General features: G+C 39.9%; 1 protein-coding gene across 4 annotated transcripts in view; it reads left to right on the top strand.

Annotated features, from left to right (window-relative positions):
* The first annotated feature begins 1724 nt into the window (after positions 1-1724).
* The window catches only part of PDE7A (phosphodiesterase 7A), a 114330-nt gene continuing 98570 nt past the window's right edge, over positions 1725-17484 (top strand). For all 4 annotated transcript variants that reach the window (XR_012327197.1, XM_019925254.3, XM_019925256.3 and 1 more), the window contains exon 1: positions 1725-1904. Coding sequence is in view for 3 of the 4 variants with exons in the window: in XM_019925254.3 (XP_019780813.1) it covers positions 1767-1904 (138 nt within the window). In the remaining variant the exon portion in view is untranslated. The remainder of the gene's footprint in view (positions 1905-17484) is intronic.

Here is a 17484-nt window from a genome sequence, read left to right as displayed (position 1 = left end):
AAAATCCATGAAACCACATTGGAAGTGATATCCTTTTAATAGTAGAAAGCAGACAAGTAGAAAAATGCCCACGAGAAGGTAGAAAGTTTTAAGTGATATAAAAGAAACAGATGTCATGGAAAGACGATAAAAGGTCTTGTAGACGTCTGTTGATTTATGGGATCAACAGCACATGTTACCTGATCTCATCGGTACTGGCTATGCAGTACTTTCAGAGACCTGCCACCTTGCCAGTGGCTGGTCATAGCACAGAAGTGGAAGCTTGGGTGACCTGAAAGCAGAGCCAAATCAGTTTTGCCAGCAGGGGAAAGCTTGTTCAGGCTGATGCCCCAGAGGCTGGAATGTACTTGAAACAAAGGGTTGCAGCTGAAAAGCTTTGATGGTTTGGGAGGAAATGTAACAAAATGAACCTGCAGTTTACAAACCATGTCAAGAGTTATTTTCTCCTGCCTTCTACAAATCAAAGCCAAGAAACGAAAACACTTTTGGTAAAAGGGCATGCAGTCTCCTTTCCCGCTCTGGCTTCTCATTTTCATCCTCCCCTTCTCATATTTTCCAGTGCATACTCTCACTTCTTTCTCAGTCTCGGTGTTCCCTCCCCCACCCCTCGCCCCCTCCCCACGCCCGCGCTCTCGGCTCCGCTCTTGGCCCCTCCGCCTGGGACGGCCCCGGGGCCGCACCTGCCAGGGGAGCGCCCAGCCCGACCCCGCCGGGGGACTGGCAGTGACGTAGCGGGGAGGACGGTGTCCGCGCGGCCCGCTGACGTCACTGCCGCAGCGGTCCCGAGCGAAGCCCAAGAATGGGAATTCGAGGAGGGAAACACGGCGGTGACCCCGCGGTCGCGGCTGAGCGCAGCGAGTGGGCCGCGTGCTTTGGGTTTTTGGAGCCGAAAAGCCGGAACCGCGCCTCTAGTGTAGGCTGAGCCCACCCCACACCCTCAGCGCGCCCGAACGCCAGAGTTTAGCGATAAGGGGAATGTCCCCAGACGGTGGGGCCTCGTGCGCACGCGCCTTGGCTGGGGGGCCTGCAAGACGAGGATTGGTGGGGGAGGAGGGCAGCGTGAAGCGGGAGAGGATTATGACTGAGCTCCAAGGTGCGGCACAGGAGGAGGGCGGCTCAACCCCTCCGCTGCTAGCCGGTCTCCCTGGACGCTGCGGCGGCGCGGGGCCTGCGGCGCAGCGTCGTGACGTCACGGTGGCGGCGGCGGTGGTTGGCCCAGGGTCCGCGGCTGCAAAGTGTGAATTACGCCGGGCTCGCGCTGGCGGCGGAGTGAAGTCAGGCTCCGGGGGAGGGGAGGGGAGGGGCAGGACCGCGGCGGCGGCGGCCGGAGCTGGTGGCTGCACCCGAGCCCCGCGCGCCCTGAGTCTCGCCGCTGGCTCCAGTAGTCTTTTCTTGCACCGCTTTGCTCTGTCCTTGCTCCGCTCCTGCGCCGCTGGCCCCGGACCCTCTCCTCTCGGCCGAAGAGCCTGGCGGCGCCGGGGTTCCCCCGCCGACTTGGCTCGTGCTGCCCCCGCTTGCACCCCGGAGCCGGGAGCGCGCTGCTCTTCGTAACCGTCGCTGCGGCCGCCGCAGCGCCTTACCGCCGGCAACCCGGGTGGAGTGTTGGGGTGGGGGAGGCGTGAGCGCGGCTTCCCCGCCAGGGGTCGACGCCCGCCCGCCCTGCCCCCGCCTCGGCCCGGCGCCCCCGAGCCGCGGCCCCTTCCCAGCGCAGGGGCCGGCGGCCGCGGCAGGGCGGGCGCCGCGCGGGGGCAGGGCGGGCGTATTCAATGGAAGTATGTTACCAGCTGCCGGTGCTGCCCCTGGACAGGCCGGTCCCCCAGCACGTCCTCAGCCGCCGAGGGGCCATCAGCTTCAGCTCCAGCTCCGCGCTCTTCGGCTGCCCCAATCCCCGGCAGCTATCACAGGTAAGCGCCGCCGCCGCCGCAGCCACTGGGGGCCCACGCCTGGGGGCCTCTCTGTTGTTACCCCCCTCCCACCTGGCTTCACCTCCGCGACCCCTACTCCCCAGTCCTCGCCGTTCACCCCAGATCCACTACTGCCCATTGTTCGGGGATTCCTAGTCTGGCCCCTCGATTCGGGAGCCTTTTCCTTGACCCTCGGGGCTTCAGCCCCCCGGCCTGCTCAAGCCTGGACCCGGGTGGGCTCTGGGAGCCCTGCAGACCCTTCCCAGGCCCGCCCCCCTCCGTGCTCAGCGGCTTAAGACTCAGGAATGACTTCGTTTTCCTCCCTTTCTCGACGTCTCGGTCTGGAAGTTGGGACTCTCTTCGTCGGCGGTGGCCCTGGGCACACCTGGCCACCCTCACGCCCACACACCTGTGCTGGGTGCGCGCCTCGCCTCCCGCAGCTCCCGCGCGCCCTGCGGTGCTCGGACGGTCCTGCGGCCCTCCGAACAATAGGCCGATTCCCGGTTGCTCTTCTCCCCGACTCCTTCGATGATGTGAATGGACCCTAAGTGGTATCGGTCTCCAGAGTGCTTCCTCGAAGCTTCGGTTTTCGTAAAGTTGATAGCCAGGAACCAGTTTTGTTTTTAATTTGATAAGGAGGTTTTAAGAGAAAAACTACTGTTGGAGCACTCCCAGGAAGACTTTGTTTTGAATGGGCCAATACCGGTTGCTCCTGAGAATTTCGTGTTTTGTTTTTTTCTGTGGTGATGCTGTTGGCCAGCTTCTACTTCTGGCTGATTTTGATTGCCGGATTTAAAATAGGGAGGTTAAAAGAATTTTGTTTTGTTTACATTTGAACTGAGTGAGTGCCCTCCATTTCTGCTGCCAGAACGTCACATGTTCACGATCACTTTTTAGATCACGTATATTTATTTTTCCTGTTGATTAATATTAGCGTCTTTTATGGGGGTATATGTTTTTCTCCTATTATATTGTAAATATCTTGAGCCCGGTCTGTATTTCTTTTGGGTTTTACTGGTAATGTGGATAGCACCCGATAGAGATTTACTTACAGTAGGTGTGTCCAGTAAATATTTGCCATTTGCTTCTTTGCCTAAATTGTTTGTAGAGACAGAGCAGTAGCCTATATTTGGGTTTCTCTGTGAATTGTTTTTATTTAAAATCAGACTTCTTTAGCAGGACAGGGTGGTATGCTAATGAGGTCAGAGTCAACTTGTAAAGATTACTATAATATTAAGTGACATCTAAAAATAATGCTACATAATTACTTTTAAAGTTAGGTCCGTGATCTGCCTTTACAGTACTGCTTAAAGCATTTTCAGGTTCCACATTTAATACTGAAGAGATACTAATGCATTAAAAAGGTTTTTAATGGTAGTAACTTTTTCATTTCTTATATCAGCAGCACATGACTAATACCCATTTCCGGTTCAGTCTAAATAATCAAGGCAATCAGTACTCATTTGTAAAATTATAAAATGTGAATAAAGTTACTTGTGCTCCCCAAGGAGAAAATGAATGAGATGGGAGATTCCAAGGGAGTTAAAACAAGTAAGGCTGATGCCAGGGAGTTTACCTGATGTCTTAATTAATCCACAGAGACCAACTTTAAGCTCCATTCCTTCTTGACTCATTTCCTAGCCTTAGATTTAAATGGGTAATGGAATTTTAAAAATATGATTGGCAGATAAAGCAAATATTGTATAGCCACACCATACTTACTATTAAAACTTAAAAGAAATTTTTTGTACCCCAAAGTGAAGTGTATAGGAACTTCTGAAAACTTGGACAGAAGTTTTCCTGAACTAACACTTTTTTCAAATTAGCGGTGCACAGTATTAAAATGACAGTAAACTTACCATGATGCTGAATGGGTATATTTATCATTATCAAGACTTTGATTATCATTTAATACTAAAACATATGTCATAGTGATTTCTTTAGGGCCAGATGGGAATTTGTAATAGACTGAAAAAGAGATAGAAAATCTTGGAATCTTATTCAGAGCTGTATAAAGTAAATATTTGGTTAAATCAAAAGCTTTCTTTACTCTTGAATCTTCAGTTTCTAAGTCTTAAGTTAAAGGAATTATAAAAAGTTTGGGTGGTTTTGTAGTTTCATTTAAAAGACTTTAAGAAATCTGTTTTTCTTTTTCTTTTTTTTTTTCCTTAGGCACTAGTAGAACAGTTATTTATATTAGAGTACTTGTATTTTAAAATATGTTCTCAACTAGCAGTCTTTTCCATTTTCATTGTAATATGGGAGCCCAGTTCTTAGTAGGGACTTAGTAATATTGGTTGAATGAGTGAATGGCTAATGAAGTTTTAAGTTTTATCTCTGACTGAGCATCAGTTGAAAATAGGACATCAACGAAAGGACTTTCATCCAGGTAAAGCGGTAACTCTTTTATCCAAGACTTGGCTCTCCAGACTTTAACAGATTCAGGAAGTAAGCGAACACTCTGAGCGACCAAAGTAGATTTGGAGATCCTCTCAAAGCCAGTGTGTTTTAGGCAAAATTCTGACGAACTTGTTTTCCAAGTAGCAGCAAATTTGAAGGGGGATGGGAGGCTGCTAGAGTCAGGTTCATACTGATAGCAGCAAAAGTTGACAGCTGACGCACCCAAAGCTCGGGGTCAGAAGAAACGCTCTTCAAAGCCAAAAACTTGTAAAAAGGACATAAAGTTTGGCATCTTGAGTGTTATACAACACAGTTATGTTTTTGACATTAGTCAAAATAACATTTAATGGAGTCTGTTTTTAAAAGTTGAAAGATTTGTGCTGTTTTAAAAAAAAAAAAACCTCCATGCCAAACATTTTAAGTGTTGATGTTTAAATGGACAAGCCCGAGTTATCTGGAAGATTCATTTATGTGGAGCACCTAGTCTCCCAAGGATGCCAGGTAAATGAAGCATTAACTTTTTGTTTTAAATCAGGTCATGTACTACTTTCTCAAATGGTTAATACAATTTTTTTAATTATTGGAAAAATAAGGATAATAGAAGATGGTTGTTGATTGTTTTCACCATTTTGGGGATATCTGTTGTTGATAGTTGAGTATAAAAACATTTATCTTGCAAAATACGTTTCTTATTTGGAAAAAAATATTGTGAGAGCAGAAATTATCTTGTTCACCACTGTGGCCACAGTGCTTTGCATAGGTAGGTGCTTATTAAGCATGGAAGTTGAGCTAGTGTATTGATAGCATGCCAAAACACCGCACCTGGGATGATTTCAGTCAGATTTTCTATACAATGGAAACAAATCTTATTTGGGTTAGAAAGCTGAGGTTTAATTTTTAAAATTTAACATAAATCTATGATACGTATTATTATTGAACAAAATTTGGGGATCTAACATGTAAACATATGCTTTTAATACCATAATAATCTAAATTTGATTTCTAATTTAGCATCTGTATCTTTTTTTTTAAATAGATTTGATTTTTTAGAGCAGATTTAGATTCACAGCACTATTGAGTGGAACATGCAGAGATTTCTCTCACCCGGAACATGCGTAGCTTCCCCATCATCAGTATCTCCTACATGAGCAGTACATGAACCTCCCTAACACATCAGTATCACCCAGAGTCCATAGTTTACCACAGGGTTCATTCTTGGTGTCTTTTTTTTTTTAATCCAGAAACTATTCCACAAATATTTACTGAACACCTCTGTGAACAAGGCTCCTTGTGTTAGGTGCTGAGAAAATGTAAAGAATTAGTAGTTTAAAAAAAAAATCACTTGTGAGCCTGCCAACCTAACCAAGTTTTTCTTTGAAGCATTGCCTTCCTTATTCATAAACATTTTTCACCTGTATTCACAGTCCACATCTCTGGTGTCTTTGGTAACGTTCTAAGAATATAACAAATTATCGAGGTCCTGTATGTGCCAGAACAGTTCAGAGCCCCTTGGATAAAAGTTGGTTGGTTTCTCCTTGAAAAAGCTTTTACAGGATTGTGGTGGGGAAAATGGTATGCTTATATATGACATAATTTTTGTACTGGGGTTATCAAGCTCTAATGAGACTACAAGAAGGTATACCTAAATTTCCTGGGTAAATCAGGAGAAGCCTCACGTGGTAGTTGAGCCTTAGGCTAAGGCCTGAAGGTTAAGAAGATGTTTCTCAGTAAATGGGTGCATGTAGGGGAGGAGGAGAGGGGAGGCGCAGGTAGCTATGTAGATCAAAAAGCACCATCAAAAGAAGTTTTTGCGATGATGGAAATGTTCTCTGCAGTACCTAAGATAATAGTCACTAGCCATATAGCTAGGTGAGCCCTTGAAATATGACTAGTTTTGACTGAGGGATTGAATTTTAAATACAGTTTTGTTTAAATAGCTCCATATGGCTAGTGGCTACTGTATTGGCAGAGCAGGTGTGTAGTGTGCTTAATGATGGTTAGTAGTGATGTCATGTTGATCTGTCCGTAGCACGTTCTCCGGATGCGGAACATGAGAGCTACTTTCAGGTTGTTGCTGTTGGCTGCAAAACTTCATTTAATACCTTCATGCAAATTTGATAAAGTCCTTAGAGTGGAAGCACTAGATTGGGTCGACAGGTAGGAAGGAATACTTTCTGGCTTTCTAGAATTCTCTTTTCTTTTACAGTGCAAAGATGAATGAGCATATCTCTTTCATCTCCAATCACATAGTATTAAATTGTAATACTTATATGTTAAATAACCATTTTATAAATATTTTATAAACATTTATATAAACGTTTTACTGCTTCAGTAGATGTGCTGTGGTACACCGAGTTTGTTTTCACTTGCAGTAAGGGTGTACAGTTTCTCGACTGTTTTTTGTACATTTGCATTACCTCTTCTGTGACATTTCATTTGCATATCCTGTGCTTATTTATGGAGGCTCTTATATATCTAATATCAGTTTGTAAATTGCATCATTTCAAATATTGTTAGCATAGTTGTTGCCTTTTCACAAGCCTGCGTTCAGAAGCCAGTACAGGGGTTGTGTGAACAGTGGTGAACAGGGGAGTGATTCTGTTCCTGACACCTTCCTCCCTGCCCACTCCCAAGACACTCCTTTGGTTGGGACCTTGGTTTCATTTTTCTATTTTCAGAAATACTTCGTATTTTGATTTAAATTCAGTACTACCGTATTTTGGCTTATACTTCAGAACAAATATGTATTTATACTATATTTCAAAAAACATGCTCAAACATAATATTAATGTAAATTTATAGTGTATTTGGACTGCAGATTTGATTGTGGAGTAGGGTGTTCAAATTACTGGTTTATAAGTTGTCATCAGGAATACGTGTAGTCTGTGGGATGTGAATTGAGAGGTTTTAGACCTATGTCCAGATTTTGGTGCTTTGTTGCAATGCCTAGAGTTCTGTCAGTTGTACATACTGTCTACTCAAAAAAATTTTTTTAAACACAAATGTCCTGTGAGAGGTAAAATATTAAGCTCTTTGCAGGAGTTAGGAAGATTAGGGCGCCCACTTTGGGTGGAAAGAGGGAGAGGGATGTACTGTCCATTCTGTTCGAGGCAGTTTGATAAGACTTCTGCTAACACTTCAGTGTAAATTTCAACTCTTCCTTTCCTCTTCCCTCCTTCCCTCCCTTCCTCTCTTTATTCCTTTTTTCTTTTTTCAGAAAGGATTACAGCAGTTTTAAAGAATTGACTTCTTTTCTGGGGATGGATATAGAGACAGGCTTGGAAGAAGAGAGCTGAAGAAAGAGAAACGACAGAGTTTAGCTTAACTCAGTTTTTGTCTGGGATCATTAATAGTCATAAAAACACCTAGGAAATTTAGATGATAAAGAACCCTCATTGCATGCAGATCTTCTTAATGAATTTAATTTTTTTCTTTTTCTGTACTAAAGACTGTGTGTATCACATTTGTTGTGTGGCTATAAAATCTTTCTAATTTTGTTAGAAGTCTCTTGACTCAGTATCTTTAGTGGAAGTTTTTTGGACATTCTTACATTCCCTTTGGCCACTCCAGAAAACTTCAACAATTAATCTTTAATCTTCTAATTTAAAAACAACTCAAAATATTTTTTTCTGGCTACAGATTGCTCATATCTTATGATTATTTTGAATTGAGAGAAAATTAAGTGTATATTCTCTTCCATATTTAAATGGCCTGTTCTTGCCTGAAAATAAGGTAGACCGTTAATTTTTACATTGTTGCCAAATATGCCTTTCAAAAGGTTATTCACAAGTAAATGATACTTTTTGCATGGTTGCATTCAGGTGTAAGTGTTCATGCGGTCAGTATGTGGGGAAAGGAATAAAAGCTATATTTGTAGATGAGCCTTCTAAGCTTGTGGGGCTTCATTTTGGCTGCTGGCAGGAAGCCTTCTGAAGGGATCTATGCCGCTGATCCTGTGGCTGTCATCAGAGAATCTCTTGCTTATAATTTTGAGTAGGAATTTTGGATTATTGCTCCATGCCTCCACCTGCTGGTAGGGATGGCTCTTCGTTTTCTGAAGATGATGGCTAGAGGGAGGAGAGGGCAAAGGCAGGGCATAATTTGGGGAAGAAAAATTATTAATCAGATAACTAACTTTCGGCAAAACCTACTCTGTTTCTCGAAGTTTTGAGTAGACCAAACTCTAGCTCAGGACCATGTAAAGTACTTGGTAAACAGTGCTTCATAAAGATGCAGTAGTCTTGCTTCAATATTAATTATAATTATTGGTTTCCATTTATTGAGGACCTTCTACATGCCAGATACTGTAATTGATGTTTTTAATCTTTACAAAAGATTGCTTTATGAGATAATTGGCAGTACTCTCATTTTCACCAAGGAGTGAGTAAACTGAGCTTGGAGACATTAAATCCCACTTTTACCAAGAAGTAAGTAAACTGAGCTTACGGGCAAGTTAAATCGCTTGTCTGAGGCATCAGGCAAGGTCTTGGAGAAGAGCCTGTCATGTTCCACACTCTTACTTTCAAACTGGTCTCCCTCATTGGAGAAGGTGAGTGGAATATAGTTAGACTTTTAGGTTTACGGATTATAGATTTTGTTGGTTCATGGATCTTGATAAAGAAAACAAATTTGATGATTTGAGACGATTATTTGAAATGATAACCTTCGCTCTGGTCTTTTCAAACCATATCTGGAATATTTTATTCTAGATGCCATGTTCTAGGAGGAGATGATTAAGCTAACTCAGACTCTGAAGATAGTGACCAGGGTCATGAGGTGATTTGAAAACTGTATCGTTTGACAGGTGACTGAAGAAATTGGAGACATTTAGTCTGGAGAAAAAAGACTCAGGTTTTGGGCCAGCGGGGGTGGGAATGGAGGTGGGGAATGCTTGGTGAGAGATGGTGGAGCATTGCTGTCTCCCAGTATTTGAAGGATTGCTGTGTGAATGAGAGGGAGGAGAAGAGGATTAATTTAGGTTTTGATTGGTTGTATGTTCTTGACTGCTATACCCTTTTCCTACTTTGTGAGGTCAGTTGCTAATACACAGGAAGAGATCCAAGCTTAAAGTTGTCACTTGTCCAAGGCCACACAACTAGGTACTGGAAATGGATTAAACTCTGGGTCATTCTGACCCTAAAGCCCATGCATTCTCTTCTACTTCCTCTTACTGCGTGGAAAAAGGATGTTACCTCAGAGGGTAGATAAGTACCAATAGGTAGAAACAATAGAAATAGAAAGGGAGATCTTGTGTTTAAGCACACTAGTAATAAAAGAAATGCAGGTTAAAAGAATGATACTGATTTTTGCTTTCAGATTGGCAAATTTAAAAAAAATAAGTGTATAGCTTGAAGATTATACTCACGTAATGCTGGTAGGAGTCTAATTGTTTTACGTTTTCTGAAAAGTAATTTGGCAATTGAATAAAATAATTAATACTTTTGCCTGATAATTTACTTTTGGGTATCTGTCCTGAGCAGATAACTAGAAATGTAGATGAAGATTAATGATCTTCAAGGATATTCATCATGTATTTCTCACTGAAAAATTGAAAACAAATAATTTATAAATGGTTTACTATAGTATTTCTTATTGTGAGTATATGGTATTTATTTTTATATTGTGTGACCACTAAAATGCATTGAAGAATTTAAAGTATGTATAGTGTAAATAGTTCACAAATGGCTAAATAAATTTTAGTATTTTCTACTATTTCTGTATTGTGTGCCCACTAAAATACTTGGAAGAATTTGAAGAATATTTAATTGCATGAAGAATTGCTTACAACATTAAGCTAGCAAACAAACAAAAAAAATCCTCAGGGTATTTACAGATTTATCCCGATTTTGTTTAAAAATAAATCACAAAATATATACATATTCACATACTGTGCATGATTGCAGAAGGAAAAAAAAGCCAATATATATCCCAAAATGCTAACAGAAGCCATCTGTGGATGCTGAAATTATAAGGAATTTTTAACTTTTTGTTTAAAATTTTGTGTAATTTTACGTGTTCTTCTTTTAACATGAATCTCCGTTTTAACTACAATAATCCTAGAAAAAGTCAAACAAGTTGTATTTGGGCCCAGATCTCTGACAGAGATGTCCAGAGAGTACACTGCCTCATAAGATTAAAAATTCCCGAAAGATACTTGGATGAGGTTCTTGTCAAGGGGTTTGACTTTTCTGGTTCTGTCTGACCTCATGATTCTATAATTCTTGGCGTAACTCAGCTGTATACATGACAGGTATTTTTGTATAGCTCTGATAATGATAAAGTAGCTTCACTCTCCATGGGAGATGTTGGGAAGTAAATTTAAGTATAGTTATTGTTTTAAAGGAGAGCTGTTTGATGATAGCGCGTGAAGAGATCTTGAACAGTGGCAGTGGTGGAAGGAATAGAGATAGGAGGTCAGGAGTTAGGTCCTCGGAACTGATTTGATTTGAGAGGTTAAAAACAAACAAACAAAAAACTTCACCTTTTAAATTTAGGAGACCAGGTAGATCATGAAGCTAGTAATAAAAATACAAAAGGAAGAAGAGGCAGGTTTTATTTTTTTTTCTTTTCCTCTTTTGTGTATGTGTGTGGAGGATTGGGGGAGGGTGGTGGAGTACATTATAAGTTTACTTTTTAAATATGTTGAGTTCAAGTGTCTGGGAGCCCTCCAGTTGGGATGTCCAGTAGGCAGTATCTTAGGACGAAGGTTAAGACTAATGACATATTTTGACTTCTACTACAAGGGTTTTCAAACATTTTTTGCTCACATATCCCTTTGAAAAACTAGGGGAGAAAACCCACAAAAAACTGGATACCTTCTTACATATCTAGAATTTTTCTTCCAAGTGTATTTGTAAATGATGTAGATTTTGATGTATTATTTAAATCACAGTTTTAAATACATCCAGGGGAATTTTTAAAATTTGATATGCCCATCATCTGTTTTAATAAAATGTGAGCAAGCTCTTAATTTTAACAGAATCTTTACATTCCTTATTTTTCTCTTTGAACTCATTTCTGTTTGACAGTCTCTACATATTCTTATCCTAATGTATTCTTTTATATTTGAAAGCGTTTTATCAATCACAGTGTCATACTTTTCTACAACAAAAGTAAATTCATTCATTAATTTAGTAGATGGAAATAGAAAGTACTTAAGCAGCGTCACCCAGTTCTTCTGAGTTCTATGCAAAAACAGTTATAATTTAAAACATTTGAAATTTCCTGTGTCTGTAAGGCTGTGTCAGATATATTTTGGATTGAGTTACCAATACAATGATAACCAGTAGACAATCAAAACAACATGTGAGTTATTAAATTTAATAAGTATTAAATAGTAAAAATTTCATTGGAAATGCATTTTGTTTATTTTAAATCATTTAGAAATCTATTTTATCCATTTATAAGTATTATTAGAAAAGATGAGGTTCTGCACCGATTCTCTTCCTTTTTTACTTTAAAGTATTGAGAAATCTTGTCCACAAATTTAGTAGATGGTAATAAAAAGTGCTTTATTTTAGCAGTATCACCCATTCTTTTGAGTTGACAGCAAAGTGATCCACAATCAAAAATACTTTTAAGGCTTTCTCGAGTAGCAAATGGATTTGGTTCTCCTTCCATTTTCATGGAAATAGGAGCTGGTGACCATTTGATTTGAAAAAAATTTGATACCCAGTCTGGAGAGCAATTACCTTTTTCAGCATTAATATTTGAAACTCTCCTTTTGGCTCCTCAGCTGTTGTTAGGCCCCAGCTCCACAGTAAGTTTCAGGACTTGTAGAGATTTATGTAGGGCAGAAGAGGAGAGGTGAAAGGGGAGAGGAGGTAAATGAAAACTGACGTGTCAGTAGAATAGTTTTAGAAAATTGTACATATGGAAGTTGAAGACCTAGAAATCAATTCCCTTGAAACTTTCCATGCCCAGGTGCTCCTCAGGGTATGTATGCATGACCCAGTTTGTAGACCACTGTTTACTGTATTTCACCTTATTACCTTGTTGCTGTATTTTACTGTTCTCCATAGGCATACAGAAATAATACCTTACGCATCAGGTGCTTTTTTTTTTTCCTGATTTTGTTTGCTCATAATCCTGGATCTCCATACTTAATCATTTTAGGCCTTCTTTAGGAATGGAATCAGAATATTACTGCTTGAAAGAGACCTTATAAGTAATTTATCTTCAACAGTTTGAAGATTTGGTTGTCGAGACTCAGAAAGGTCAGGATTTCTCCAAGATCACACAATTAGAAAGTGGAAAAATTAAAGCTGTAAACTTAGTTCTTCCAACTTTTAATCTGTTGCTTTTCTCACTATACCCCTACTTCCTTATAAAAGGATTGATTTATAGGATTTCCATAAGTAGCAGTCTTTCTTTACTGAACATTATTCCTTTGAGTAGCATTTGCTGATAGACCAGTGATTATTTGAACAAGTTAAAGGACAAACACACTCAATTTTTAAAATGTCTGAGTTACTTCTGCTTAAAATATAGTCAGATAAAGCAAAACCATTACTGAAAGTATATTGGGCCTGTTAGGAAGATATTTGTTAAAATGTGATTTATGTATAACTCAGCAGGAATAACCTTTTAAAAAGGAACACATATTTCACCTGTATTTTAAAAATTAACTTAAGAATAAAACTTTTTTTTCCACTTTAGGGAATAAAAGAATTTTAGCAAATAAAAGCATATTCTTGATATACAAAGAGCTCACTCTCTAAACCTTTTATGTGTTTACTATGTATGAAAGGGTGAGTGGTAGAATTTTTTTTTTTTTACTTCATTTTACTTTTTGCTTGAATTCTTCATAGTGCACGTATATTTTAAGAAAAACAATGAAGTTATTGTGAAAAGCGAACTTTTTTTTAAGAGCAGTTTTAGTTTCACAGTAAAATTAAGAGGAATGTCAAGAGATTTTCCATGTATCTCCTGTCCCTACACATGCTTAGCCTCCGCCATGATCAACTTCCCCCCCAACAAAGTGGTACACTTGTTACAATTGATGAACCTAAATTGATATAATCATGCAAATTCCATACTATGTATATATATTAGGGTTCACTCTTGGTGTTATACAGTCTGTGAGCTTGGACAAATGTATAATGAAATGTATCCATCAGTATAGTGTCATACAGAGAATTTTCACTACCCTAAAAATCCTCTGTGCTCCACCTAATTATCCCTACCCCTCAGTTCCCAACAACCACTGAACGTTTTTACTCTCTCTCTAGTTTTCCCTTCTCCAGAATGTCACATAATTGGATTCATACAGTCCTCTGCCTTCAGGATGGCATCTTTCACTTCGGAATGTGCATTTAAGGTTCCTCCTTGTTTTTTCATGGCTTGGTAACTCATTTCTTTTTAGCACTGAATACTATTTCATTGTCTGGATGTATCACAGTTTATTTATCCTTCATCTACTGAAGGACATCTTAACTGGCTTCCAGGTTTTGGCACCGTGAATAATGCTGCTACAAACATCTGCTGGATTTTTGTGTGGACATAAGTTTTCAACTCCTTTGGGTAAATACCAAAGGAGTGTGATTGTAGGATCATATGGGTAAAAGTATATTTAGTTTTGTAAGAAAACACCAAACTATCTTCAAAGTGGCTGTACCTCTTTGCGTTCCCACCAGCAGTGAATGAAAATTCCTGTTGTTCCACATCATCACCAACATTTAGTATTCTCAGTGGTCTGGATTTTAGCCATTCTAATAAGTGTGTAGTGATAGCTCATTGTTTTAATTTGCATTTCCCTGATGACATCTTTTCACATGCTTTTTGCTATCTGTATACCTTCTTCAGTGAAGTGTCTCTTAAAGGTCTTTGGCCCATTTTTAATTGAGTTGTTTTCTTATTGTTGAATTTTAAGAGTTCTTTATGTATTTTGGATAATAGGCCTTTATTAGATGTCTCCTTTGCAAATATTTTCTCCCAGTGCATGTCTTGTCTTCTCATTCTCTTGACATTGTCTTTTGTAGAGCAGAAGTTTCAGCTTATCAGTTTCAATTTTTTTTTTTTTTTTGGTGGACTGTGTCTTTGGTGCTGTATCTAAAAAGTCATCACCATACCCAAGGTCATCTAGATTTTTTCCTGTGTTTTCTTCTAAGAGTTCTATAGTTTCGTATTTTATATTCAGGTCTATGATTCGTTTTGGGTTAATTTTTAAAAATTTATTGGAGTATAGTTGTTTTTCAGTGTTGTGTTAGTTTCACCTGTACACCAAAGTGAATCAGCTATACGTGTACACATATCTCCTCTTTTTTGAGTTTCCTTCCCATTTAGGTCACCACAGAGCATCAAATAGAGTTCCCTGAGCTATACAGTAGGTTCTTATTAGTTATCTACGTTTTGGGTTAATTTTTGTGAAGAGTGTAAAGTCTGTATCTAGATTCATTTTCGCATGAGGATGTCCTGTTGTTCCAGCACCATTTGTTAAAGAGACTATCTTTGCTCCAGACTATCTTTGTTCTGTTGTCAAAGATCAATTAACTGTACTTCTGTGGCTCTATTTCTGGGCTCTCCATTCTGTTCCATTGATCTATTTGTCTGTTCTTTCATCAGTACCACACTCTCTAGATTATTGTAGCTTCATAGTAAGTCTGGAAGTCGGGTAGTGTTAGCCCTCTGACTTTGGTCTTCTTCTTCAATATTGAGTTGGCTATTCTCAGATTTTTGCCTCTCCATATAAACTTTAGGAGCAGTTTGTTGATATCCCCCAAGATAACTTGCTGGGGGAATTTCCTGGCAGTCCAGTGGTTAGGACTCTGTGTTCTCACTGCTGAGGGCCTGGGTTTGATTCCTGGTTGGGGAACTAAGATCCCACATGCCTCATGGCGCAGCCCCCCCACCCCCCCAAAAAAAAGATAACTTGCTGGGATTTTTGATTGGGATTCCATTGAATCTGTAGATCATGTTGTGAAGAACTGACATTTTGACAATATTGAGTCTTCCTATCCATGAACGTGGAATGTCTCTCCATTTATTTAGTTGTTAGATTTGGTTCATCCAAGTTTTGTAGTTTTCCTCCTATATATCTTGTACACATTTATACCTAAATATTTCATTTTGTGGGGTGCTAATGTAAATGGAATTGTGTTTTTAATTTTAAATTGCAGTTGTTCATTGCTGGTATATAGGAAAGCGATTGACTTTGTATATTACCCTTGTATCCAGCAACCTAGCTGTAATAACTCATTAGTTCCAGGAGGTTTTTTGTCTGTTTTTTTCCGATTTTTCTACATAAATGATCATGCGATCTGTGAACAAAGAGAGTTTTATGTCTTCCTTTCTAATCGATATACCTTTTATTTCCTTTTATTGTCTTATTGCATTAGCAAGGATTTCCAATATGATGTTGAAAAGGAGTGGTGAGTGGCCTTAGTCCTTGAAGGATTCTTTACTTTTAACAGGGCAATGTAATAATATTTATAGGAAAAAAATTAAGACTACTCAGCAGAAGGTTAGCAGAAGACTCACTCAGTTCCAGGAAGAAATACAAATGTAGGAAAACAGGTTCAGCTTTGCTAGTAATAAATGCAAAATAAAATAAATTTTAAAAATTTGGGGGGTGGGGAAACATTTTCTTACTGGCAAAGACTGGCAAAACCCAATCTTAGCAGGGTGTGAGAAAACGGTCTTTTTTGTTTGTTTGTTTTAATTAATTAATTTATTTAATTTTGGCTGCATTGTGTCTTCCTTGCTGCACACTGGCTTTCTCTAGTTGCGGTGAGCGGGGGCTACTTTTCGTTGTGGTGCCTGGGCTTCTCCTTGCAGTGGCTTTTCTTGTTGCGGAGCACAGGCTCTAGGCACGTGGGCTTCAGTAGTTGTGGCACTTGGGCTCAGTAGTTGTGGCTCACGGGCTCTAGAGCGCAGGCTCAGTATTTGTGGCTCATGGCTTAGTTGCTCAGCGGCATGTGGGATCTTCTCGAACCTGGGCTAGAACCCGTGTCTTCTGCATTGGCAGGCAGATTCCCAGCCACTGTGCCACCCAGGGAAGTCCCGAAAATAGGTATTCTTATAAATGGAGCTGGGAGCATCATTTGGTTCAATCTTTTGGGAATACAGCAGGTCTTTACAAATCAAAATTTTAAATGTGAATATTACCCTTTCTGCAGTCCTGTAATTTATCCAAAGGGACAGTTAGAACAATTTGCTAAGATACATGTGCATAGATTTTTGGCAACAATTTGCAGTATTGATATTGATGGGTGTTTAGGTTATTTCAGTGCTCATCATTGGATATTGTTAAAATATGGTGTTTTAATTCAGCGTAAAAGTCTATATCCAGTAAAATGATGCCACAGATCCATATTTGTCTTGGAAAGGTATACGTAACAGTTTGAATGGGGAAAATTTTAGCTGAAAAGTGGCATGTATATATTAGCCTGTTGATTTAACTTTCTATGTAATATCTGCATTTGTCAATAAAAACATGGAGGATATTGTATACACCAGTATATGAATGCATACAAGTCTGGAAGGTCGCTCAGCAAAATGTTAACAGTGGCTATCTTTGGGTACTGGGGTTTCTGGTAACTTTTACTATTTTTGTACTTTTGTGGTTTGTTGTATTTTTTTTTTTTTTTGTAATCAGAGAAATCAGTTTTTTTAAAAAAACAACATTAAAAAGTAACACGCTGTCAGGTGGAATATCATTTAAGTAGAAATAAAGTTATGAAGAAACTTAGGTCTAGTTAGAAAATAATTTATTATAGGATGGTCAGAAACGAGTTATTCACTGGCACATCGTAGGTATTCAGAGTGGTTTATTAAAATGGAATTATAGTGGGGGAATGATGTATGGAGGAATGCACTGCTTTTTTTTTTTTTTTTTTGGCAGTATGTGGGCTTCTCATTGTTGTGGCCTCTCCCGTTGCGGAGCACAGGCTCCGGACGTGCAGGCTCAGCGGCCATGGCTCACGGGCCCAGCCGCTCCGCGGCATGTGGGATCTTCCCGGACCGGGGCATGAACCCGTGTCCCCTGCACCGGCAGGCGGACTCTCAACCACTGCGCCACCAGGGAAGCCCTGCACTGCATTTTTAATGGAAAAATGAAGTGAGTTTGGAGGCAGATAGTTTACAAAAAATATTATGCCTATTTCAGAGCTGAGAAGGTAAGCTTTCTGCTATAATATTTATGACCTGGAATCATAGAACATCAATGTTAGAAGAGTCTGTG

The sequence above is a fragment of the Tursiops truncatus genome, chromosome 17 (genome assembly GCF_011762595.2).
Source record: "Tursiops truncatus isolate mTurTru1 chromosome 17, mTurTru1.mat.Y, whole genome shotgun sequence".
NCBI classification, from domain to species: domain Eukaryota; kingdom Metazoa; phylum Chordata; class Mammalia; order Artiodactyla; family Delphinidae; genus Tursiops; species Tursiops truncatus.
The sequence above is the reverse complement of the archived record's forward strand: the minus strand, read 5'-3'. Positions and strand labels throughout refer to the sequence as shown.